General features: G+C 36.7%; 4 protein-coding genes across 6 annotated transcripts in view; all 4 read left to right on the plus strand.

Moving 5' to 3' along the window:
- Window positions 1–2905: 2905 nt before the first annotated feature.
- On the plus strand, window positions 2906–3688 carry LOC147537463 (uncharacterized). The gene has a single exon (XM_086642780.1). The coding sequence runs from the start codon at window positions 2906–2908 to the stop codon at window positions 3686–3688; it is 783 nt and encodes a 260-aa protein (XP_086498906.1).
- A 1914-nt stretch (window positions 3689–5602) lies between these two features.
- On the plus strand, window positions 5603–9075 carry LOC147537464 (putative F-box/FBD/LRR-repeat protein At4g03220). Of its 3 annotated transcripts, none has more exons than XM_086642043.1 (5): window positions 5603–5767; window positions 6349–6569; window positions 8187–8351; window positions 8439–8492; window positions 8643–9075. In XM_086642043.1, exons 2-5 carry the CDS (start codon window positions 6357–6359, stop codon window positions 8922–8924), a joined length of 714 nt encoding a protein of 237 aa, XP_086498169.1. In that variant the 5' UTR covers window positions 5603–5767; window positions 6349–6356; the 3' UTR covers window positions 8925–9075. The 3 variants fall into 3 exon arrangements, with proteins under 3 accessions (XP_086498169.1, XP_086498171.1, XP_086498170.1); XM_086642045.1 differs by having other exon boundaries at window positions 6357–6569; XM_086642044.1 differs by having other exon boundaries at window positions 5613–5767; window positions 5993–6569.
- On the plus strand, window positions 5728–6201 carry LOC147537465 (F-box/LRR-repeat protein At3g58900-like). Its single transcript, XM_086642781.1, has one exon. It carries the CDS (start codon window positions 5728–5730, stop codon window positions 6199–6201), a length of 474 nt encoding a protein of 157 aa, XP_086498907.1.
- A 5087-nt stretch (window positions 9076–14162) lies between the features above and the next one.
- LOC147537466 (F-box/LRR-repeat protein At3g59190-like) overlaps window positions 14163–24282 on the plus strand; it is a 29856-nt gene continuing 19736 nt past the window's right edge. The window contains exons 1-10 of the mRNA XM_086642782.1: window positions 14163–14356; window positions 14546–15559; window positions 15909–16073; window positions 16173–16211; window positions 16299–16586; window positions 17312–17395; window positions 17590–17628; window positions 17734–18035; window positions 18124–18243; window positions 18674–18725. Coding sequence (XP_086498908.1) covers window positions 14558–15559; window positions 15909–16073; window positions 16173–16211; window positions 16299–16586; window positions 17312–17395; window positions 17590–17628; window positions 17734–18027 — 1911 coding nt within the window. The 5' untranslated portion in view covers window positions 14163–14356; window positions 14546–14557 and the 3' untranslated portion in view covers window positions 18028–18035; window positions 18124–18243; window positions 18674–18725. The remainder of the gene's footprint in view (window positions 14357–14545; window positions 15560–15908; window positions 16074–16172; window positions 16212–16298; window positions 16587–17311; window positions 17396–17589; window positions 17629–17733; window positions 18036–18123; window positions 18244–18673; window positions 18726–24282) is intronic.

The raw sequence follows: 24282 nt of genomic DNA on the forward strand, positions 1-24282 counted from the left end.
CCTTTGTTTATCACGGGCTTTTATGGTAGTCTCTATAATAACCACAAAATGAAACCTTGGAAAAAGCTAATTGAACTAAACCCGGGCTCTGATGCGCCTTGGATTGTGATCGGGGATCTTAACATTATCCTTGATCCTCAAGACAAGAGTGGAGGCAGCTCCAACACTAACTCCATCACTCCCAAAGTCAATACTATCATTTCTAAACTCGAGCTCCTGGATATGGGTTTTTCAGGAAACCCCTTTACCTGGAGTAACAAACAATTCGGTAATAATCTAATTCAAGAACGATTAGATAGAGCGTTGGCCAATCAGCAATGGCTACAAAAGTTTAAGAACTCGGGTATTACTCACATGGACAGTGTTGTATCGGATCATCTTCCAATACTTCTGTCTAATCGTAACAATAACAAAAAAATCCTAAACCCTTTAAATTCATTCGTACTTGGATGTCTCATCCAGAGTGCCACGACTTTATAGCTAGTAAGTGGGAGATGAATAATATCCTTCATAATGACATTCAAGCCAATCTAAAGAATGTGAGCATGCACCTTACCAAATGGAATAAAAATGTTTTCGGTAACATTGACTCTAGTATCAATGAGATAGTAGCGCAAATGCAGAATTGCAACTGCAAAAAAGACCAGATTAACCTCAGTAGAAGGTTAGAGGATCTGTACAATCTTCAAGAAAGTTTGTGGAAAGAAAAATCAAGGAATAATTTTATTACTCGAGGAGACAAAAACACTAAATATTTTCATTCTCAAGCCATTCAGAGAAATCGTAATAATAGTATTCTCGCTATTAAAGACGATACAGGTAATTGGCAAGAAAACTTCAACGATATACAGAACATTTTCTCTTCCCATTTTCTGAATATAAGCATTTCTAGCAACACTAATATTAATGCCCAGATCCTGGAGCTCTTCCAGCCTTCCATATCAGACAGTCAAAACCAAGAGCTCACTAGAACGCCAGATAAAACAGAGGTGGATGAGGCGATCAGGTGTTTAAAGAGAGAGGCAGCTCCAGGTCCGGACGGCTTCCCCCCTTTTTTCTTTCAAGCTAACTGGGACACTATCAGCCAGGATATCTATAGTATGGTAACCAACTTCTTTCACACTGCAATCCTTCCCCCGAATGCTAATCATACGAACATTTGCCTTCTTCCTAAAACTACTTCTCCCCAAACTCCGGCAGACTTTCGTCCGATTAGCCTTCTGAACACAACTTACAAAATAATAACAAAAATCCTTGCAGATAGATTCAAACACACGCTTACGAATATAATTTCTCCTTTTTAATCGGCTTATGTCCCAGGCAGACAAATTTCGGACAATATTATCATGGCTTAAGAAATTATTCACTTATACAAAAAGATGAAAGGAAATAAAGGTTTCTTCGGACTTAAATTAAATATGTCGAAAGCCTTCGACAGAGTTGAGTGGAATTTCTTAGAAGAGATAATGCGTAAACTAGCATACGCAGAGCACTGGATCAGCATGATCAGCACATGCATCTCGACTTCCTCTATGGCAGTCCTCATTAATGGTAAGCCAGGCCAGAAGTTCCTCCCTTCCGGGGGCATAAGACAGGGTGATCCCCTCTCCCCTTTTCTCTTCTCGGTGGTAATGGAAGGTCTCAGCAGGCTCATCACTGCCAAAGTGGGTACGGACTCCTTCACAGGGTACCCGATCAGTAACTCTGAGATGGAGATCCCCCACCTCTTATTTGCTGATGACTGTATCATTTTTGGTAGAAACTCCCTAGATAACATTTATAATCTGAAAAATCTTCTCGGAATCTTCTGTGATGCTTCAGGACAAATTATTAACTACAATAAATCGAACATCTTCTTCTCGAAGAACTCTCATCTTAAGTTCAAAAGAATGATAACGAAATCTCTGAAAGTCAAATATGCTTCTACGTCGGAGAAATACTTGGGAGCACAATTATTCATCGGTGCAAACAAGACAAAAATTTTCAATGAGCTGATTGAGCAGATTAATAAAAAAACTTAATAAATGGAATCATTCTTTTCTTTCTCAGGCAGGTCGAACGGTGGTCATAGCCTCCGTGGCGGCAGCCGTACCTCGATACCATATGCAATGCTTCGCACTCCCGAAAAGTGTCAGCAAACGCATTATGACCGTTCAAAAGTCATTTTGGTGGGGTAAGTCTAAAGGAATCTGTACTAAGGCCTGGACATCCATATGTAGGTCAAAAAAAGAAGGTGGACTGGTTATACACCTGCCGGACGTGGATAACAACGCTTTTCTCAGTAAGCTTGCCTGGAGACTACGGACGGAGCCGAATGCTGCGTGGGTGCAATTGTTAAAAGCTAAATATTTCCCTCATACGAACACTCTAGGCAGTAGTAAAAATCACCATTAATGGCTTTGGAAGAACATAAATAAAGTTTACAATCAGGTGCAAGATCTGACCTGTTGGGAAATCCACACAGGTACAGAGGTCAACATCTGGAATGACAGCTGGATTCCAACCTCCTCTCCATAATGATAAAAACTCGAGCCTGGTCAAGGTCTCTCAGCTCATTTCGAATGATGGGTGGAATGAAAATATATTGGCAGAAACGTTTGATGCGGCTACGAGCAATCTAATTAAAACGATCCCCATAGATAGTAGCGGGAATGATCATATTAGATGGAGACTTTCGAAGTCAGGGAAATTCACAGTTAAGTCCATGTATAATCACCTTAGGAATACCATCAGCACAACCCCTCCTACCCCTAACAACTGGAATTTCATTTGGTCGATCCCCACCATTCCACGTATACAACTTTTTCTCTAGAAAATTTGCACTAAGGCATTACCAGTTAAGTATCGTATTGGAAAATATATAGGTAATGACTTTCTATGCATAAAGTGTCCTACTCAGGAAACAATGGAACATGCACTATTACATTGTCCCATGGCAAAGAACATCTGGTTCTACTTTAATGTTATCACAGAAAATATCACTTCGATTATAGACTGGATTTTCTCCTGGCAGAACTCCCCTCAGAGAACCACTACCGTTAATGGATCCCACTTTGCGACGATCCTTTGGTTTATATGGAAAATGAGATGTGATAACTGCTTCCAACAGACCATTTCGGATACCAACTCTGTCATAACTAACATTAAGAGCTTTCCTGAAAAGGTAGTAGAAAAGAATAGAAATAACTCTTCAAAGTCAGCTAGTTGGAAATCCCCTGCAGACCCCTACATCAAAATCAATGTAGATGCATCTTTCATCTCTGTTACTGAGCATATTGGGATATGCCTCATAGCTCATAATGCTAATTCCAGATTTCTGGGTGCCTATGCATCCTCGGAGAAAGCGAGAAAAAGTGAAGAAGGTGAAGCCGTTGCTATTTTAAAAGGACTCCTCTGGGCCCAGCACAACAATCACAAGAATATTATTATCGAAAGTGATAATATTAATCTCATCAACCACCTCAATAACCAGAAGCATACCATCCATTGGTACTCTAATATTCATATCAAGAGGATAAAGGAAGTTGCAAGAAGACTGGATAGGGTTCAATTCGACTACACCAACAGGCAGCTGAATGATAAAGCAGACATGCTGGCAAAATGGGCGAGAAAGAAGAATTTGTCTAAGTTGTGGAAAGTTGTTCCATCTTTTTTAGTTTATAAGTACTGTAATAATGTTCTACTCTAAGGTTGTGTTTGTTTTTTTGTGGATGTCTGAATCTGAAATGACTGAATCTGAAATTGCTGAACTGAATTGGCTGAATCTGAATTGGTTAAATTGTTTCACAAGTAAGATGTTTGTTTTCTCCATCTGAATAACTAAGTCTGAATCAAACATTTGACATATATACCCTTGTTGGTCTTCTTAACAAATAGAAAACCCTAATATCTGTTCTCCAACTTTAAAAGAAAAACCTAGCTTCTCTTTCTTGTTCTCTCTTTATCCCAACAATGGCTGCCTTGGTGTTGGTAGCACCTCTTCTTTTTCTCTGTCCTTTCTCTTTCTCTTCCCCTCCCTCTCTATCTCTTCCTCTTTCTCTATCTATCTATCTCTATAATCTTCGATCAGGAAGCTAACCCTCGCCAAATTCGGCGAGGGTTTGGAGCAAAATAACCCTGATTTGCGCGAGGGTTCATACCTTCTGATATTACCTTGACGAAGAGGATGTGAAGGATAAAGATGAGGAAGTGTGGTGTTAGAAAGATGAGTCTGGCGATCGTTCTGGACGAAGTCCCACCTGACCAAGTGACATTGAGGAGATAGAGATCAACAGACTTAGAGAAAGAGAGAGAAGGAAGGGGTTGGGGTTGGGGTTGGTGGTGGTGGTGGTGGTGGCTTTGGTCGATGGTGGTTGTGGTGGTCGGGGGTTTTGGTTCAGTGGTGGTCGGTGGATTTGGTTCAGTGGTGGTTGGTGGTTTTGGTTCAGTATTGGCTGTGTAAAAAAGATGGAAGAAACTAGTATATTTCTAATTTTCGAGGGGTATACAAGTCATTTGTTATGTTTCAGATTTTGGCCTCTCATTTCAGACAATTCAGATGTTAAATTAATTCAGTCTAGTTTACTTAGGTGCTGTTTGTTTTTTATAATTTTCAGATCTGAAATCTGAATTGGACCCAATTAAGATTTCAGCTGTTTGTTTTCTTTATTTAACAAAATCTGAAACTTCGGCTGACTTGGATATTTGTCTGAATTGGCTGAATGAGTGGCCACTCATTTCAGACTTTAAAACAAGTCTGAAATGAAATCTAACATCTGAAAAATGTGATAAAGACAAATATACCCCTGTTAAATCTCAGAAATTACTTTTCCATAAACTTGTCTTTCACTTAACAACTTACCACCGCCACTACCAAAACCTCCGCCACCACCGCCGACCACACCGCCAGTCACCGACCATGGCCGCTACCACCACCGACCACCACCCTTCTCTCCCTCTCATATTCTATTAATGTCTATCTCTCTAGATCCATTCAAAATCCTAGAGTTCAAACCCTAAAACCAAAAACAGTAGCTAGATTCATTAAAAATTCTACAACAAAAACCTTTGAAAAAAAAGGTTCATTCAAAATCTACACCAAAAACTGAAGATCCATTAAAACCCTAGAACAAAAACTTGAAAGATCAACTTCTTCTTCAGTCGGTTTTTTTATGCGATGTGTCCACGAAAGCAAGAGATAGAGGGAGAGAACGAGAGAGCCAGAGAGAGAGAGAGAGAGAGATGAGTTCCTGCCGGCGTCAATCAACTGGAGAGAGAGATGAGTTCCTGCAAATAACTAGAGAGAGAGAGAGATGAGTCCCTCACGGCAGAGAGGACGGGGATAGAAGAAAGAGATTTAGAAGTTAGGGTTTTTTTTAGGTTTATTTTATTAAAGAGGGAGGGTATATATGTCAAATGGTTATTTCAGACTTAATTTTTCAGATTAGTAAACAAACATCTAAACTTTTAAATAATTCCCCCAATTCAGATTCAGCCAATTCAGTTCAGTCAATTCAGATTCAGCCAATTCAGATTCAGACCTACGAAAAAAAACAAACACAACCTTAATGTACTTTATTAACAAAAAAAAATAAAATAATAATAAGACTTCCGTTTGTTGACCAGGGAAAAGTGGCCAACAACCACTAAATACAAGTTCCCCAAGGGGGAACATGAACTTACAACTGAAAACCTAAAAATTCAACTTCCAATTTCAATAGAAGTCCACAAAATCTCAAATTGTAGAAGATGAAGAAGAAGGTTGATAGACTCAGTGATTTACCTCAAGGTATTCTTCATCTCATATTCTCTTCCATTGATACCAAACTTGTTGTTCAAACTTGTATTTTGTCTAAATCATGGAAAAACTTTTGGAAATCTATCCCCTTTCTCAACTTTCATGGTGATAATATGTCTGAAAGTTTTCAACGATTTATAGATAAGGTACTCATCCTCCATGAAAACCCTAATCTTCAAAGTTTCAGTCTTTCCTGTGAATTCAATGATTATGTAGATCAATGGATCCTTGCTGCACTGAAAAAGAACGTTGAAGAAATTTATGTACATTTAGATGATAGTCATCCACATACCTTGCCTGACTCGCTCTTTAATTCGAATTCGTTGACCATTTTGGAGTTGAAGTTTATTGAAGTTTATGATCCCCATGATAATCTTAGGGTACCTGATATAGTGAATTTGCCTCAGCTTAAAACTCTGATATAGTGATGATATGAACAATTTCATTTCAAGTTGCCCTGTTTTGGAATCATTGAGTTTAATTGGGGGCGATTTCGGTGAAGATAGTTATTCTATTTCTTCTGAAAGTCTTAAGAATTTGGTTATAAGAAATTGTAACAACTTCCAGAATAGTTTTGTAGATGGATAACATCAAAATAAATGCTCCAAACGTCTTACGTTTTCGTTTCCAAGGCATCTTGTCTGCATTTTCTCTAGAGAACCTTTCCTCATTAGTAAAGGCTGAAATTGGAATCAGTTGGTATGAAGAAGACGATCATGTGAAACGAATGATCACATTTCTAAGGTGGCTTCAAAACATCGAAACTCTAACATTATTGGATAAGTCAATTGAGGTATACCTTTCATAAGTAGCTTCAAATTTATATATATATATATATATATACAATGTTGTCAAATCGCAAATCGTATCGTAAATCGATTTTTACTTTAATAAATCGAATCGCCAAATCGTATCGTAAATCGTAAGATTTTAATTTTATCAGCTGTATATATTTCTTATGCATGATATATTATGAAATTTATTTCAAATGATCTATTAGGTTAGTTATTCATTTTATATTAAAAATATATTTAATTAATTAAGGTTTATGAGTTAGAATACAACTATTTCCACCCAATATAACATTCTCTTACATTTACTTTGGGCTTAAACATAATAGTTTCATACAGGAAGGTCAGTTTAAATGCTAATTTATTCTTCCCAAATTCCAAGAAAAAAATGTGAGCTGTATTGATAAGACTTTAGAAGACTTTAGAGAGAGAGAGCTTTCTTTCTCTGACCCGCTAGCTGTCCATTGAACATGTTTAGTAAAATTTCTAGAGAGAGAGATTAAACCAGAAATTTCTCTCTCTCTCTCTAAAAATCTTGAAAGAAGATGACAGAGAAGAAGCCTAGATACCCTCTTCATCTATTCTTCGACAAGTTCATAAAACTTTTGAAGAACCCTAGAAACCCTCTGTGTTTTCTTCTGTTATCTGAATCGTGGGATTCAACCTGAATCTCACGATTCATGATTCAAAAAACGATTTCGCATAAAAATCGCCCGATTCGGTGTAGATTGCGATCTACAATGCGATTCAAATCGAAATGGGTACGATCCGATTCAGATCGGAAATCGTACGATTTTGACATCATTGTATATATATATATATATATATATATATATATATATATATATTGTAAAACTTGCTTATTATTAATTGCCAGGTCCACTAGACATATGTCCAATTAGGATTTGTGCAATTGGATAAATATAGTGATAAGGGTGTACATAAAAATTCAATACTTACATTCTATGTTGCTTGGATGAGTTGGTTTGGGAATTTTTTATTGGTGACCCGATAGTACTACAAGCAATACTCTAAAAGGTGCATGAGGCGTGCTTGGTTTCGCACTCCTCGAGCCAAATATAGGTGTTCCGTGTTTGAACTTATGCGTCTATGCAGTACACATCAACGTCAGTCGCTCGTACTTTTGCCACTTTACTCTCGTTTCTCTTATTACAGAGTGAGACTGTAAAGTGAGAATGTGACAAGTGAAGTGACAACTCCCCTTGTCCTTTTAGGTGACCAGTGACAATTAGTAAAAAGCGTTAATATTTTCGACTTTACTATCGAAAATCTATTCTTCTATAATACTAAATACAAAATCAATAAATATACTATTAACAAAATAAAAACTATTAATTTGTAGAATACTACACTAATATATGAAATTGAAGTTTTACACCTTGAGCCTTGAGGCATTGTCTGACATCTTCAAAGTAAACCCCATTGAGGCGGAAAAAATGCGTTGTAAACATTTACTACGAGTTTGAATCATGAATTTTTACCAGAGAGGTTTTAAACGGACTGAGGGCCTACATTATCATATGATGTGAATTTATACTTTTTGCACAAGAATAATCTTTTGTCAATTGATCTATTTTTTTTCTTCTTTTCTCTCTCAGGTTGTCTCAAAACTTGTCGGCCTAATAGAAAGTGAGACCGCTAAATTTTGCAATCTCAGATATTTGAAGCTGCAAACATGCCTTCCAAGAAAATATTTCAATGTTGTAACGTACTTTTTCAAAGTCTCTCCTAATATGGAATCACTTCATCTAGAACCTGAAAAGGTGATAGATTTGTATGTTTATGTCCCTTCTCCTAAAGTAAACGCCAAGATTTGAAATCTTCTTTAACTTTCTTGTTATAATTATCAGGCTGCTCGCGTATGTTTCTCAGACCCAGAGCTAGAGGACTCACATTGGGATAAGGTAGTCATCAAACATACAAGCACTATACACGATTTTGATGCATTTACGGAAGAAAGAAAGTGATATTGCGTATATAGTTTTATAGCTTATCAGAAAGAGAGAGAAAAAGAAAGCTCTGCCATTCTAATTAATTATTTTGGTTTCATCTAGGTAATGATTCATTCGGCGAAAAAAGAAATTCAAGAAGTTGGGGCGATGTTTGAATGTGTGCATCATCACCTCAAGTTTGTTGAGGTTAGAGGATGTGAAGGTCGTCTCGATCAGCTAATGTTTCTAGGTATTTTGCTGAAAAATGCTATGGTCTTGGAGAAGTTGGTGCTTTATGTTTCTGCCAACGATTCATTATCTCGTACGAAGAGAAGGCTAATGAAATTTATCAAGGAGCTACTTATTTCGCCAAGTTCTTCAGGTGTAACTATCAAGCTAGTATAAAATTTCTTAGGTGATTATCGGTATGTTGTTGCTCTAAATGTAATTGCTAGTGTGCACTCTTTATAACTCTTATTGGTTCATTCTGTAACTAAAAAGTTAAAGATCTTGTCTGTTAATAGTGTTGAAATCAGTAGCTTTAATGTTGTATGAATTCCGTTTGTTACTTCTGCTTTTATTTCTGAGCACTTGATTGTCTAATGTGATTATCATTGCATCATTTGCCTATATCCCCAAAACATGAGACCGTGATGGTTTGCCTCACAAGATTCTCTATTGTTAACACATTTATCTCATGTAAAATATGCTCAATCTGTTTCTTTTCTGGTGGATTTTCTACGACCAATCACACCCACGACTTGCCAGCCTCGTATCAGGTATCTCCTTTATCTCTCCCCCCACTTTCAGACCTAAGCTGATTAATTTAGGATATTGCTAATTAAATTTGATGTTCTTTTGATATTTTTAACTCACAACTTTCATTGACTGTTGATTTGTTGGTATCTCACTCTTTTAGGTTACTTGTCCAACCCAAGAACTAGAAAAGAAGAAGTTCAGAATCTTTAAGTTGTAGATCATTAGCAAGTTCAGAATCTATAAGTTGTAGATCATTCTTGTCTATATCAATTGAGGTAAAGTATATTCATTTTCTTTACAATTTCATAGAACTTAGTTGTTATCACTCACCACTAGACGACGTTTGTATCTCAATTTGGATTTCTGCGTCAAAGAAAAGTGATTGGGATAAGTCTAACAATCCACATTTTACATTTTAAGTTAGTTTTGGGTAGAATTCAAAACAATTGTGTTCGAATTGTGATGATTATTGTTAGTAACACTTTAGTTATTCAAGCACCTAGTTCTTTGTACGATGCCAATCTTTTATATTTTGCATTTTAAGAAGAACTCTGACTATTGTTCTATTGGTTTTGTATCTTCTTTCATTTGGTCTTTAAGGTCCTCTCATGGTCTCTTGCCAGACTAGGAGGAGGAAGTGATCCTATTCAATTTTGCAAAGTTAGATGTTTGAAGCTACAAAGATGCCTTTCAAGAAAATATATTAACGCAATACCATACCTTCTCAAGATATTTCCTAATGTAGAATCGCTTCATATAGAAATTGAAAAGGTGAAAGATCTGTTTTGTTTATGTTCTTTCTCCTAAAAATACACATCAAGAACACGGAAAGGAAAAGGAAGCAGAGCCGATTAAATAAACTATTTTCTGATTTTGTCCAGGTAAGAAAAGAAATCCAAGAAGTACAAGTGATTTCTCAATGCATCCATTATCACCTCAAGTTTGTTGAGATTCGACAATTCGAAGGGCATCCCAACGAGCTTATGTTTCTTGAAGTTTTATTGAAGAACACTAAGGGCTTGCAGAAGGTAGTGCTTTATGTTTCTGCGAAGACTCACTCACATCGCGCGAGAAGAAAACTAATCGAGAAGCTGCTACTTTTGCCAAGAAATTCTTCTGGCGTCGAAATCATGCTCGTCTAAGACGTCTGGTAGCATTTTCCTTTGTACCAATTCTAGTAAGTGAAATTTTAATCCCCTTTTTCATATTTAGTGACAATTACTTCTGAATGTTAACGTTATGATTTTAGTACTCCTCTTGACTTCTATTTGATATTCCCCATCTTATTCACCTTGTTTATGATCTTCCTATATAGATTGCAATTATCTGTACTGTATCATTTCCTATACAATATATTAGGCTCAGACCAAGAGTTGGTATGATTTTCTTTCTCTTTGAATAATTAAGAATATTGTCCTTTCTCGCGTTTAGTTAAATGATGATGATGGACGTAATAACAGTAATAATGGAGTTATTTTGTGGGTGTAATAGTGTCGAAGAAATATCTAGTGGGAAGGGATGGAACAGCCTCGGAACTTGAATGTCTTAGATGTTGTATTCTTTTCCCACATTTCAGGTGTGAAATTTGAATAAAGGTCTGGCCCCATGCTAGTCACATTTCAGACGGTTTTCTTCTATTATGTTATCGTGCGCGAGGATTGCAAAAAGGAGGTGGTGTAGAGTGAGTGAGGCTACTCGAGGCACAGGTCGTGGCTGGGCCGCATTGTCGACCTTGTTGGCCAGTTTCAGGCCAACACTATTAGCTCGAGCTTGTTGTGTGCTCGAGATTCGATGCGTCGGGATCGTTAATGAGCACTTGCATTTGATTTAAGTGAAGGAGTGACACTCTTTGCTAGACGGGTATTTCTACTACAGACGATAGTGTAAACAGAAGAAATTTTTGCTTCGAAGTTCGTATGAAGGGAATCTACAAACAAGAGGTTACGGGGGTGTTAGAGGGGCGTAGTTCTTTTCTCATAATTACGAACCATTAAAGAAACCTAGAATGAAACTGTGCAAGTTTGTTCTAGCAATAGTAGATACTCTATTTATAGGATGTAGGATTGAGAGAGAGATATTGACTATCAAGGCGAGTTGTTGGGAAATCCTCTTTTCTTCATCGGGGGTGTTGGGTTTCAAAGCAGCGAGTGATGGCAGAAGCATCAACCATTTACAGTTTGCGGACGACACTCTTTTCTTCATCGATGAGAACCAGGCCCAACTCAGAAAGTTAAGGGAAATCCTAGTTTGGTTCGAAATCGCTTCAGGCCTAAAGGTAAATTTGGCTAAATCTTACATATATAGAATCAATAGGGTTGGAGATAACAATATCAATCACGAATTGGTGAAGGAATTCGGCTGTCAAGTGGGATCTCTCCCCACGTCTTATCTTGGTCTTCCTTTGGGGGAAGGTTATAAGTCAAAAAAGCTTTGGGATCCAGTGATAGAAAGGATTAACAATAAATTAGCAGCCTGGAAAGGTCAACTCCTTTCTAAAGGGGGCAAAATTACTCTTATCAAATCAGTCCTTCAAGCATTACCCTCCTACTTTCTCTCCCTCTTTTCTATCCCTTCTGGAGTGTTGAAAGAAATAGATAGGAAGATGTGCAATTTCCTCTGGGAAGGTGCAAAGGAACAGAAAAAGTTACACTGGGCAGCTTGGAATTTGGTATGCACAAGTAAAAGAAGAGGAGGTCTGGGCATCAAGAACCTGAAACAAATGAACAAAGCACTCCTTATGAAATGGGTGTGGAGATTCGACGAAGAGAAAGAGGCCTTGTGGAGAGAGGTGATCTGTAACAAATACGGGGACACCCACAAGGAATGGTCAAGTAGAGCAAAGAAACAAGTCTATGGCTGTAGTGTATGGAAAGGGATTCAATTACACAGTAGTCTGTTCTGGAATTTGACTACTTGGGAGTTAGGTAATGGCGAAGACATCAGCTTTTGGACAGATCTCTGGATAGGACAAAGCACTATGAAAGCCCGATTCCTGTTGCACCCCTTAACAAAACAAGTAAGGCTCAAACCATTAAGATTCATAAATTTGGAATCTGGCCAGTAAGGTTTAACCAATGAGGAAAAAAAAAAGACATTCACATCTTTTAGCTCTCAAGATGAAACCATTGCCTTTCTATAAATGCTGAACTTTGCTCACTCTACAGGATCCCTTCGCCAAAGTCCTTCACTGCGGCCCAGTAGTTGGCAGCAGAACCGGCTGTGAAATCCATCAACGATGCACTTCAACGTCACAACATAGTTTATCTGCTGCCTAAAATATTCCAACAATCTTTTTAACCACACCATTTCGCACACTGGTGATGTGGTGATGTGGCAGCGGCACCAGACTCTGATTCAGTATAGGATAGTGAGATTCTTGCTACTCCAAGAAACAAGCTCCATCTAGTTAACAACATTCAGTTTGTTTCTATTGTTCAGGTAGAGTCGAGCTCATCAAACTTAATAGAATTGTTCGGGAGAATTGCTAGGGATGCCATTCAGGCCGGATCATCTCAAATTATCAAATTAGAGGACGCCCGAGAATGTAATAATGAGCTTAAAGTTTCTAAAAAATTTATTGAAGACCTCAGTCTTCGAAAAAGTGGTTATTGAGATGAACTGGGATATAGCCCAGATAATACTATAAGCCAGATAAGAAATTTTCACCAAAAGCTGCTCAAATTAATTACTGACAGCCTTCTGTAGTGACAAAAGCTTCCCAAGTTTGATTCTTTGTAACTTTCATATGCTTTTCTATTTCTTGAAAATAAATTATGTTTTGACGAATAGTTGATATGTTTTTTTTTTTATCGTTTTGGTGTTTAGTTTGAAGAATGATGATCATCACTTAAGGGATGATGGACTTGCTGCAATGCAGTTTATAAGCCTGGAGCTTTGGGCAGCTTTTTTCCTTTCTGCAGCTTCTTTTGTTCTTTTTTTTTTTTGCTTAATGATCTTCAGCCGGTTGAGTTGAGGAATTCTCCATTATTTACAAGGAGGTCTAGGGTATGGTAGTGTTTTTTTTTTATTTATGTCAAATTTGAAATCTGACTCGAGATTTGAATTGACTAAAGTCAGATATCAATGGACTTGTGTGAATTACTAGTTTTAGGTTGATTCTGGGTTCATTTGAGTAAAGCGATTTAGACGTAGACAATCACAAAAATGACCTTAAATATACCAAAAATGACATAGTTTTTACTCTTCAACTTTTATTCTGCAAAACATTCCTTTCATGTCTTTTTATTATTATTTCTTCAAGGAAAATGAGGTGCTCAATGACGACTGACCGACAGTTAGTTGGTGACCTTGATTTTTTTCTTTTTCTTCTTCTAAATTGCAAGATTCATCATTTGATTAGTAGGATCCAATCATCTTCGATTGACAAAATAGAAGGGCCTGTTAAGAATTTTGTCCTAAATTTTCTCATTTTCCTTCAAAATGTCTCATTCTTTATAAATGTCAGAATATTTTAGGAGGTATGACTCTGTAATTCGAACGCTTGACGTAGAGAGCCGAAATCAACTTGGTATCCACTCGTCCACCAGCCTTTGGTGCTATGGTTGGACACCCCCTCTTAAGTCCATGAGGTCGTGAGATCGAGTCTCGGTGGAAGCAGTTTGCCATCAAGATTTATCTTATGTAAATTCGGTTATAAATAATGTAATAATTTATCGCGCTTTAAGCATCTTTGTTGTTGGGCTTTAAGCTTCTTTCATTTTTTGTTTAAATTAGGCGTTTATCGTGCTTATTACATGTTCATGATACATCAGTGTCTTGTAACGACTGACGTCCATCGTAGTTGAATTCTCAAAAAAAAAAAAAATTGGTAATCACTCCAACCAGAAGTTGTTGTCAAATGTATAATTTAATTACATTTACATTTAGGGCGGCACTATTTTGAATCCACCGAACCCAGAGGCTTGGCTAATGGTCTCAAAAGGGGGACTTACCGATTTCATCCCCATTCGGTTGGTTCTTCCTGGTTGGAGTTGGGATATTGAAGCCTCTCATTCAGAAACTCAGAAGTAATCTTTACCCTCTCTACCCTTACCAACACTCCAGTCTGCCATTATCAGGTTTCTCTCTCTCTTTCTGTACGTCTCTCTCTTTTAGATTTAAGCTTCTAGAGATGATTATCAGACATTGTTTGCCAATTCAACTAGAGATTAGGGTTTACTTACTTTTTCTTGCTTTCATTTATTGTAAAGTCTAACTAATAATCTAAACAACCCATGTTTGATTGTCTATTAACTTGTATTTTTCAGCCATAAGGAACAATGGTAGTAACAACAAATTCACCAGTTTCAGAATTAGAAAAGAAGATGAAAATTTCTAATAGTACTGAAGATAGAATTAGCCAATTACCTGATTCACTCATTCTTCACATTCTCTCTTTCATTTATGATACAAGATATGTTATTCAAACAACCAGTGTTCTTTCAAAAAGATGGAGACCTCTTTGGACTTCACTCTCCCGTCTACACTTCTGCGATATGATGTTTTCTTCGAGTGGAACAGAACGGATTAGTCGGTTTATACAATTTGTTGACACTGTATTGCTTCTTCGCGATTCATCTGATATAAAAAGGTTTCATCTTTCTTGTTCGTACTCCGAATGGGAAATACGAACAACCCATATTTATACATGGATCCTTGTTGCTGTACGAAGAAATGTTCAAGAGTTATTTATTAGCTTACCTGAAGATCTTAACTTTCAGTTTCCTTCATCTGTCTTTACATCTACTTCATTGAAGTCATTTTCCATCTCTATGATGGATGGGGATATTTCAGAGCTTCTTCTGTATCCAATGGATTTACCTAAGCTCGATTATTTGATGCTGTGGGGGATTTCAATTGATCAGAACTTAACTAATAAGATCATCTCAAGTTGTCCGTCTTTAAAAACTTTAATGTTAGACTATTGTTCTGTAAAAGATAGTGATATAACTTTCAACATTTCTTCTCCTAAACTTAAGCGTCTTACATTGGAACAACTTAAATCTCCAGAGGAAAATAAGGTCGTAACTGTGAAGTTATATGCGCCAAAACTTAGATTCTTCTCATGCAAAGATGTCATTGAACAAAACTACTATCTAGACAGGTTTGATCGGTTGGAAACTGCTGATATTGAAATGTCATTATTTGAACCATGGGAACCGCTAAAAGATTTTTTAGATCTTTCTTTATCATCGAAAGAATTATATGCTCGACGTGTGATGAATTTTCTAAGAGCGCTTCATAACGTAAAGGATCTTAAGTTATCAGCTGGCTTCCTTGAGGTATAATTGCGTCCATCCTTTCTTCTCTTAATAAATAAAGCTGAAATGTTTGCATTCAACGTCCTAAATAAAAAAGACAAGTCTGACAGGTAGAATCCACCATATGAGCCACCAATTTTAGTACTATCTAGATGGTTTTTGGCTCTAGCAGGGTTTTAGAAAATAGCTACAATGCTTGCATATTTTTGGGCCTAAGTGGCTAACTAGCATGAATAACTTACAGTTTCCCCTATTCCGTATATGTTATCCTATGCGGGTCAAGAAAAACCAGAAAATGGATACATCTTTACATCCAGACATGGATTATCCAAATTGATGTTTTATATATATATGCCTTTTATGTGCTCAGGTTATGATGGGAGCGCCTGATTTGGTTTACAGTCCCCCCATTCAATTTTGCAACTTACGACGCTTCGAGTCGCATACATGGCTTTCAAGAGCTTCTTTTCGTGCTATAACATACTTACTGCAGATATCTCCTAATATTGAATATCTTTCACTAGAAGTATATGGGGTAATAAAATATGTCTTAGTTATTCGGTATATTAATTTTGTCTCATCCCCCTAGACAAAGTAACCTTATCTTGACACTGCGCTTTTGTTTGTTATATAGGTGGACGATGACGACCAACATTTTCCCTATGTTGACGAGGTAACTCACAACACTATGTATTGTGGGCTTTACTTTTAATTTGTTAAATAGTTCGAGAGTCCATAATTTATCGTTCTTTTTGTTTAGATAACATTAAGTCCAGGAAACAGCGTAGAGTATTGGGAAGCAGGGTCATCTTTGCCTTGTGTTCTCTATCACCTCAAGTTTGTCAAGATTGAAGGACTTTTGGGATGCGTAAATGAACTCAAACTTTTGGAAATTTTGTTGAAGAACTCTGTTGTTTTACAAAAATTGGAGCTCGTCAGTTGTTATCCCCCACAATCATCAGTTACGGAGAAACGAATGAAAAAATTTAGTGAGATGCTACTAAGCTTTCCAAGAGCCTCTGAAGCTGCAGATGATATGTTTCAGTTCAGATTTTAATGTAAAAGGTGATTCTTTTTTCCATCTCGATTTCTCTGTGTAAGGCAGGTATGTCATGCTAATTTGTATTATCATGATATACATCTTTTATTCTTGTTGTATGTATGGACTTTATCTCTAGACAATGTTACTAGTGGAGATGCCTTGGATATTATTTTCTAGGTCACGAGTTTTCCTTGTGTTTATGTTGGACTATTCTTGAATGCTTTTTCATGTGCGGCTTTCTTTGGACCTAACATTTATTTTCTTTTTTGTGGCGTTGAGCTTGTATGGCCATTGGGTCTATCATGTTCGCCTAGTTGTAGTACCATATTAAGTTTGTGGGTATCTAAATCAAGACCAATTTGGTTGCAAATTGGCCTTCGAGTCTAGTGGTTTGCCTCCCACTCTCAAGTCCAAAGGTTATGAATTTGGGTCTTAGTGGAGGTGTAGCATCCCAAAGGTTTATCCCTTGTAATTATAGTGTTAAACAAAGTAAAGGTCGTATAAATGGGATTTAAGGCTCATGGGGATGGCCTAACCCGTAACCCGTATATGTTATGCTACATTGGTACAAAATATTAGATTTGTCGGGTCAAGAAAAGCCAGAAAATGGATGCATCTTTAGATCCAAACATGAGTTATCCAATATATATATATATATATATATATATATATATATATATATATATATATATATATATGTCTATATATATATATAATATATGTGCCTTTTATGTGCTCAGGTTATGATGAGAGTACCTGATTCAGTTCACAGTCCCCCGGTTCAGTTTTGCAATTTACGATGCTTAAAGTTCGATGTATGACTCACAGGAGCTTCTTTTCTTGCTATAACATACTTAATGCATATATCTCCTAATATTGAATATCTTTCAGTGGAAGTATATGGGGTAATAAAAAAAAATATCTTACCATTGGGTATATTAATTTTCTTTTATCTCTGCTCCCTAGACAAATTAACCTTGTCTTGACAGTCGCTTTGTTTGTTATATAGGTGAACATTGACGACCAATATTTTTACTATGTTGACGCGGTAACTCTTGAAATTCTATATCTTGTTTGCTTTTCATTTAATTTGTTAAATAGTTCAAGAGTCCATAAATTCCGCCGCGTAAGTTTTATCGTTTATGCTATTTAGATATCAGGAAACAATGTAGAGTATTGGGACGAAGGGACTTCATCTTCATTGCCATGTATTCTCTCTCACCTCAAGTTTGTCAAGATTCAAGGACTTTTGGGATGCGTAAATGAACTCAAATTTTTGAAATTTTTGTTGAAGAACTCTGTTGTCTTACAGAAATTGGATCTCGTCGATGGTTATTCCTCAAAATCATCGGTTCCTAAGAAACGAATGAAAAAATTTAAAAAGACGCTACTGAGCTTTCCAAGAGCCTCTGAAGTTGCAAATGATATGATTCAGTTCAGATTCTAATGTAAAAGGTGATCTTTTTATCTCGTACTAAGCCATATTGTTAAGTTTGTTGGTTTTCAACTCAATACCAAATCATGCCTAGTTGTTCTTTTGCAGTGTGAAATTTCAAATCTTGGCGGTAGCTTGGTGCGATTTTGTTGGTGGAAATGATTCGCAAGCAGCGATGACCCATTTTGCATTAAGTTTTGTTGTTTGCTCAATGAGTTGAAAGGAGAGGTCCGAATCATCTGAAGGAGAAGCTTTTGGAATACTGTAATAATAACAATGTTCTATGACTAGCAAACTCTGTTTCAGATGGTATCGATAAACTTGGTCCAGATCACGATTGACGTTGTTAGGTTGTCGCCGTAGAACGAGCTTAATTAAAAAAAAAATTCTTCTTCCTTCCTGTTATTATTACCAAAAACACAAGAAGATACTGAAAGGGGATTGTCTGTCCTCAATCTAGTGATTCCGGTCCTAACCCAATATTTTCCTGGCTTAGACAAAGGAAAGTTATGCAGTTTATGTTTACCAAACCTGAATCCAAGACTCTCGATAAGAGAGAGAATTTCCAATTAATTAGTGATATTAACTAGTCAACGAATCTAGTGGTTTTGATTTGTGCTCTTATAACTAATTGTTATATTTCTTGATACTTGATAAGGAATTGGAAGAAAAACTCATCTTGATTTGTTTGAGGAAGACAAGATGAATCTGTTTGTTTTTTTATTATTTTTTCAGATCTGAAATCTAAATTGGGTTCCAATTCAGATTTCAGATGTTTGTTTTCAAATTAAAAAAAATCTGAAAATTGGGATGAATTGGGCCGAAGTCTGAAATGGCTGAAAAAGAGCACATATATTTCAGACTTGTGATATGTGGTATGTGGTATGTGGTATGTGCTTTGGTGTTATGCTGAGACGGTAGTGGAGGTGGTCTGACTCCAGTGGCGGTGGTGGTCTGACTCCAGTGGCGGTGGTGGTCTGACTTAGATGGAACATCCAAATCACAGATTATCGTGCGCTTGTACTTAATCTTAATACGACTAACTTTGAGCCTAACCCCAAGGTACATTTTAATATCAATGTTGTATCCCCCATCTCTTTTTCGATTATTAAATTCTCTAAGTGAAGAAGGTATAATATTCTGCCCTTGAAATTCGGCACCAAGGGTAGTTGTATTCTTATGATCTTGATAAAATGGTTTTAAAAAAATTGAAGCAAATCTTTGATCATTGTAAAAAGTTGTAGCTTCAATTTGATCATAATAAAATCCAACTCTCTTACTTGGGTTTGTTATACTCATACCTAGTGAGAAATTATAATGGAGCATATTATCATCAGTGAGATTGAATTGAGTAAGCATAACATCAGTAACATTGAACTTCACTTCTGATGGACGAACAACTAACCAGACAACTACACCAATAATTCTGAAAACCATATATGGGAAGATCGTATTGAAGAAGCTTTTGAGAAAACTACGGAGGATACGACAACAACAATCTCTACCACCTCCACAACTGTGTCTGTGGCATGATCTTGTAGGAGGAGGAATTGATGGTTCAGAATGAGCTCCATTCAAATGGGTTTCTGTTTCAGATGGGATCTTGTAGGAGGTAGGTGCTGTTTGTTTTTTTTTTATTTTTTCAGATCTGAAATCTAAATTGGGTTCCAATTCAGATTTCAGATGTTTGTTTTCAAATTAAAAAAAATCTGAAAATTGGGATGAATTGGGCCGAAGTCTGAAATGGCTGAAAAAGAGCACATATATTTCAGACTTGTGATATGTGGTATGTGGTATGTGCTTTGGTGTTATGCTGAGACGGTAGTGGAGGTGGTCTGACTCCAGTGGCGGTGGTGGTCTGACTTAGATGGAACATCCAAATCACAGATTATCGTGCGCTTGTACTTAATCTTAATACGACTAACTTTGAGCCTAACCCCAAGGTACATTTTAATATCAATGTTGTATCCCCCATCTCTTTTTCGATTATTAAATTCTCTAAGTGAAGAAGGTATAATATTCTGCCCTTGAAATTCGGCACCAAGGGTAGTTGTATTCTTATGATCCTGATAAAATGGTTTTAAACAAAATTGAAGCAAATCTTTGATCATTGTAAAAAGTTGTAGCTTCAATTTGATCATAATAAAATCCGACTCTCTTACTTGGGTTTGTTATACTCATACCTAGTGAGAAATTATAATGGAGCATATTATCATCAGTGAGATTGAATTGAGTAAGCATAACATCAGTAACATTGAACTTCACTTCTGATGGACGAACAACTAACCAGACAACTACACCAATAATTCTGAAAACCATATATGGGAAGATCGTATTGAAGAAGCTTTTTAGAAAACTACGGAGGATACGACAACAACAATCTCTACCACCTCCACAACTGTGTCTGTGGCATGATCTTGTAGGAGGAGGAATTGATGGTTCAGAATGAGCTCCATTCAAATGGGTTTCTGTTTCAGATGGGAATCTTGTAGGAGGTAGGTGCCGTTTGTTTTTTTTTTTTTTTTTTTCAGATCTGAAATCTAAATTGGGTTCCAATTCAGATTCCAGATGTTTGTTTTCAAATTAAAAAAAATCTGAAAATTGGGATGAATTGGGCCGAAGTCTGAAATGGCTGAAAAAGAGCACATATATTTCAGACTTGTGATATGTGGTATGTGGTATGTGCTTTGGTGTTATGCTGAGACGGTACTGGAGGTGGTCTGACTCCAGTGGCGGTGGTGGTCTGACTTAGATGGAACATCCAAATCACAGATTATCGTGCGCTTGTACTTAATCTTAATACGACTAACTTTGAGCCTAACCCCAAGGTACATTTTAATATCAATGTTGTATCCCCCATCTCTTTTTCGATTATTAAATTCTCTAAGTGAAGAAGGTATAATATTCTGCCCTTGAAATTCGGCATCAAGGGTAGTTGTATTCTTATGATCTTGATAAAATGGTTTTAAAAAAATTGAAGCAAATCTTTGATCATTGTAAAAAGTTGTAGCATCAATTTGATCATAATAAAATCCAACTCTCTTACTTGGGTTTGTTATACTCATACCTAGTGAGAAATTATAAGGGAGCATATTATCATCAGTGAGATTGAATTGAGTAAGCATAACATCAGTAACATTGAACTTCACTTCCGATGGACGAACAACTAACCAGACAACTACACCTATAATTCCGAAAACCATATATGGGAAGATCGTATTGAAGAAGCTTTTGAGAAAACTACGGAGGATACGACAACAACAATCTCTACCACCTCCACAACTGTGTCTGTGGCATGATCTTGTAGGAGGAGGAATTGATGGTTCAGAATAAGCTCCATTCAAATGGGTTTCTGTTTCAGATGGGATCTTGTAGGAGGTAGGTGCTGTTTGTTTTTTTTTTTTTTTTTTCAGATCTGAAATCTAAATTGGGTTCCAATTCAGATTTCAGATGTTTGTTTTCAAATTAAAAAAAATCTGAAAATTGGGATGAATTGGGCCGAAGTCTGAAATGGCTGAAAATGAGCACATATATTTCAGACTTGTGATATGTGGTATGTGGTATGTGCTTTGGTTTTATGCTGAGACGGTAGTGGAGGTGGTCTGACTCCAGTGGCGGTGGTGGTCTGACTTAGATGGAACATCCAAATCACAAATTATCGTGCGCTTGTACTTAATCTTAATACGACTAACTTTGAGCCTAACCCCAAGGTACATTTTAATATCAATGTTGTATCCTCCATCTCTTTTTCGATTATTAAATTCTCTAAGTGAAGAAGGTATAATATTCTGCCCTTGAAATTCGGCACCAAGGGTAGTTGTATTCTTATGATCTTGATAAAATGGTTTTAAAAAAATTGAAGCAAATCTTTGATCATTGTAAAAAGTTGTAGCTTCAATTTGATCATAATAAAATCCAACTCTCTTACTTGGGTTTGTTATACTCATACCTAGTGAGAAATTATAATGGAGCATATTATCATCAGTGAGATTGAATTGAGTAAGCATAACATCAGTAACATTGAACTTCACTTCCGATGGACGAACAACTAACCAGACAACTACACCAATAATTCCGAAAACCATATATGGGAAGATCGTATTGAAGAAGCTTTTTAGAAAACTACGGAGGATACGACAACAACAATCTCTACCACCTCCACAACTGTGTCTGTGGCATGATCTTGTAGGAGGAGGAATTGATGGTTCAGAATGAGCTCCATTCAAATGGGTTTCTGTTTCAGATGGGATCTTGTAGGAGGTAGGTGCTGTTTGTTTTTTTATTAATTTTTTCAGATCTGAAATCTAAATTGGGTTCCAATTCAGATTTCAGATGTTTGTTTTCAAATTAAAAAAAATCTGAAAATTGGGATGAATTGGGCCGAAGTCTGAAATGGCTGAAAAAGAACACATATATTTCAGACTTGTGATATGTGGTATGTGGTATGTGCTTTGGTTTTATGCTGAGACGGTAGTGGAGGTGGTCTGACTCCAGTGGCGGTGGTGGTCTGACTTAGATGGAACATCCAAATCACAGATTATCGTGCGCTTGTACTTAATCTTAATACGACTAACTTTGAGCCTAACCCCAAGGTACATTTTAATATCAATGTTGTATCCCCCATCTCTTTTTCGATTATTAAATTCTCTAAGTGAAGAAGGTATAATATTCTGCCCTTGAAATTCGGCATCAAGGGTAGTTGTATTCTTATGATCTTGATAAAATGGTTTTAAAAAAATTGAAGCAAATCTTTGATCATTGTAAAAAGTTGTAGCATCAATTTGATCATAATAAAATCCAACTCTCTTACTTGGGTTTGTTATACTCATACCTAGTGAGAAATTATAATGGAGCATATTATCATCAGTGAGATTGAATTGAGTAAGCATAACATCAGTAACATTGAACTTCACTTCCGATGGACGAACAACTAACCAGACAACTACACCTATAATTCCGAAAACCATATATGGGAAGATCGTATTGAAGAAGCTTTTGAGAAAACTACGGAGGATACGACAACAACAATCTCTACCACCTCCACAACTGTGTCTGTGGCATGATCTTGTAGGAGGAGGAATTGATGGTTCAGAATAAGCTCCATTCAAATGGGTTTCTGTTTCAGATGGGATCTTGTAGGAGGTAGGTGCTGTTTGTTTTTTTTTTTTTTTTTTCAGATCTGAAATCTAAATTGGGTTCCAATTCAGATTTCAGATGTTTGTTTTCAAATTAAAAAAAATCTGAAAATTGGGATGAATTGGGCCGAAGTCTGAAATGGCTGAAAATGAGCACATATATTTCAGACTTGTGATATGTGGTATGTGGTATGTGCTTTGGTTTTATGCTGAGACGGTAGTGGAGGTGGTCTGACTCCAGTGGCGGTGGTGGTCTGACTTAGATGGAACATCCAAATCACAAATTATCGTGCGCTTGTACTTAATCTTAATACGACTAACTTTGAGCCTAACCCCAAGGTACATTTTAATATCAATGTTGTATCCTCCATCTCTTTTTCGATTATTAAATTCTCTAAGTGAAGAAGGTATAATATTCTGCCCTTGAAATTCGGCACCAAGGGTAGTTGTATTCTTATGATCTTGATAAAATGGGTTTAAAAAAATTGAAGCAAATCTTTGATCATTGTAAAAAGTTGTAGCTTCAATTTGATCATAATAAAATCCAACTCTCTTACTTGGGTTTGTTATACTCATACCTAGTGAGAAATTATAATGGAGCATATTATCATCAGTGAGATTGAATTGAGTAAGCATAACATCAGTAACATTGAACTTCACTTCCGATGGACGAACAACTAACCAGACAACTACACCAATAATTCCGAAAACCATATATGGGAAGATCGTATTGAAGAAGCTTTTTAGAAAACTACGGAGGATACGACAACAACAATCTCTACCACCTCCACAACTGTGTCTGTGGCATGATCTTGTAGGAGGAGGAATTGATGGTTCAGAATGAGCTCCATTCAAATGGGTTTCTGTTTCAGATGGGATCTTGTAGGAGGTAGGTGCTGTTTGTTTTTTTATTAATTTTTTCAGATCTGAAATCTAAATTGGGTTCCAATTCAGATTTCAGATGTTTGTTTTCAAATTAAAAAAAATCTGAAAATTGGGATGAATTGGGCCGAAGTCTGAAATGGCTGAAAAAGAACACATATATTTCAGACTTGTGATATGTGGTATGTGGTATGTGCTTTGGTGTTATGCTGAGACGGTAGTGGAGGTGGTCTGACTCCAGTGGCGCTGG

Source organism: Eschscholzia californica, unplaced genomic scaffold (genome assembly GCF_041429995.1).
Source record: "Eschscholzia californica isolate CP2 unplaced genomic scaffold, dmEscCali1.0.p SCAF_5, whole genome shotgun sequence".
Lineage (NCBI taxonomy): Eukaryota > Viridiplantae > Streptophyta > Magnoliopsida > Ranunculales > Papaveraceae > Eschscholzia > Eschscholzia californica.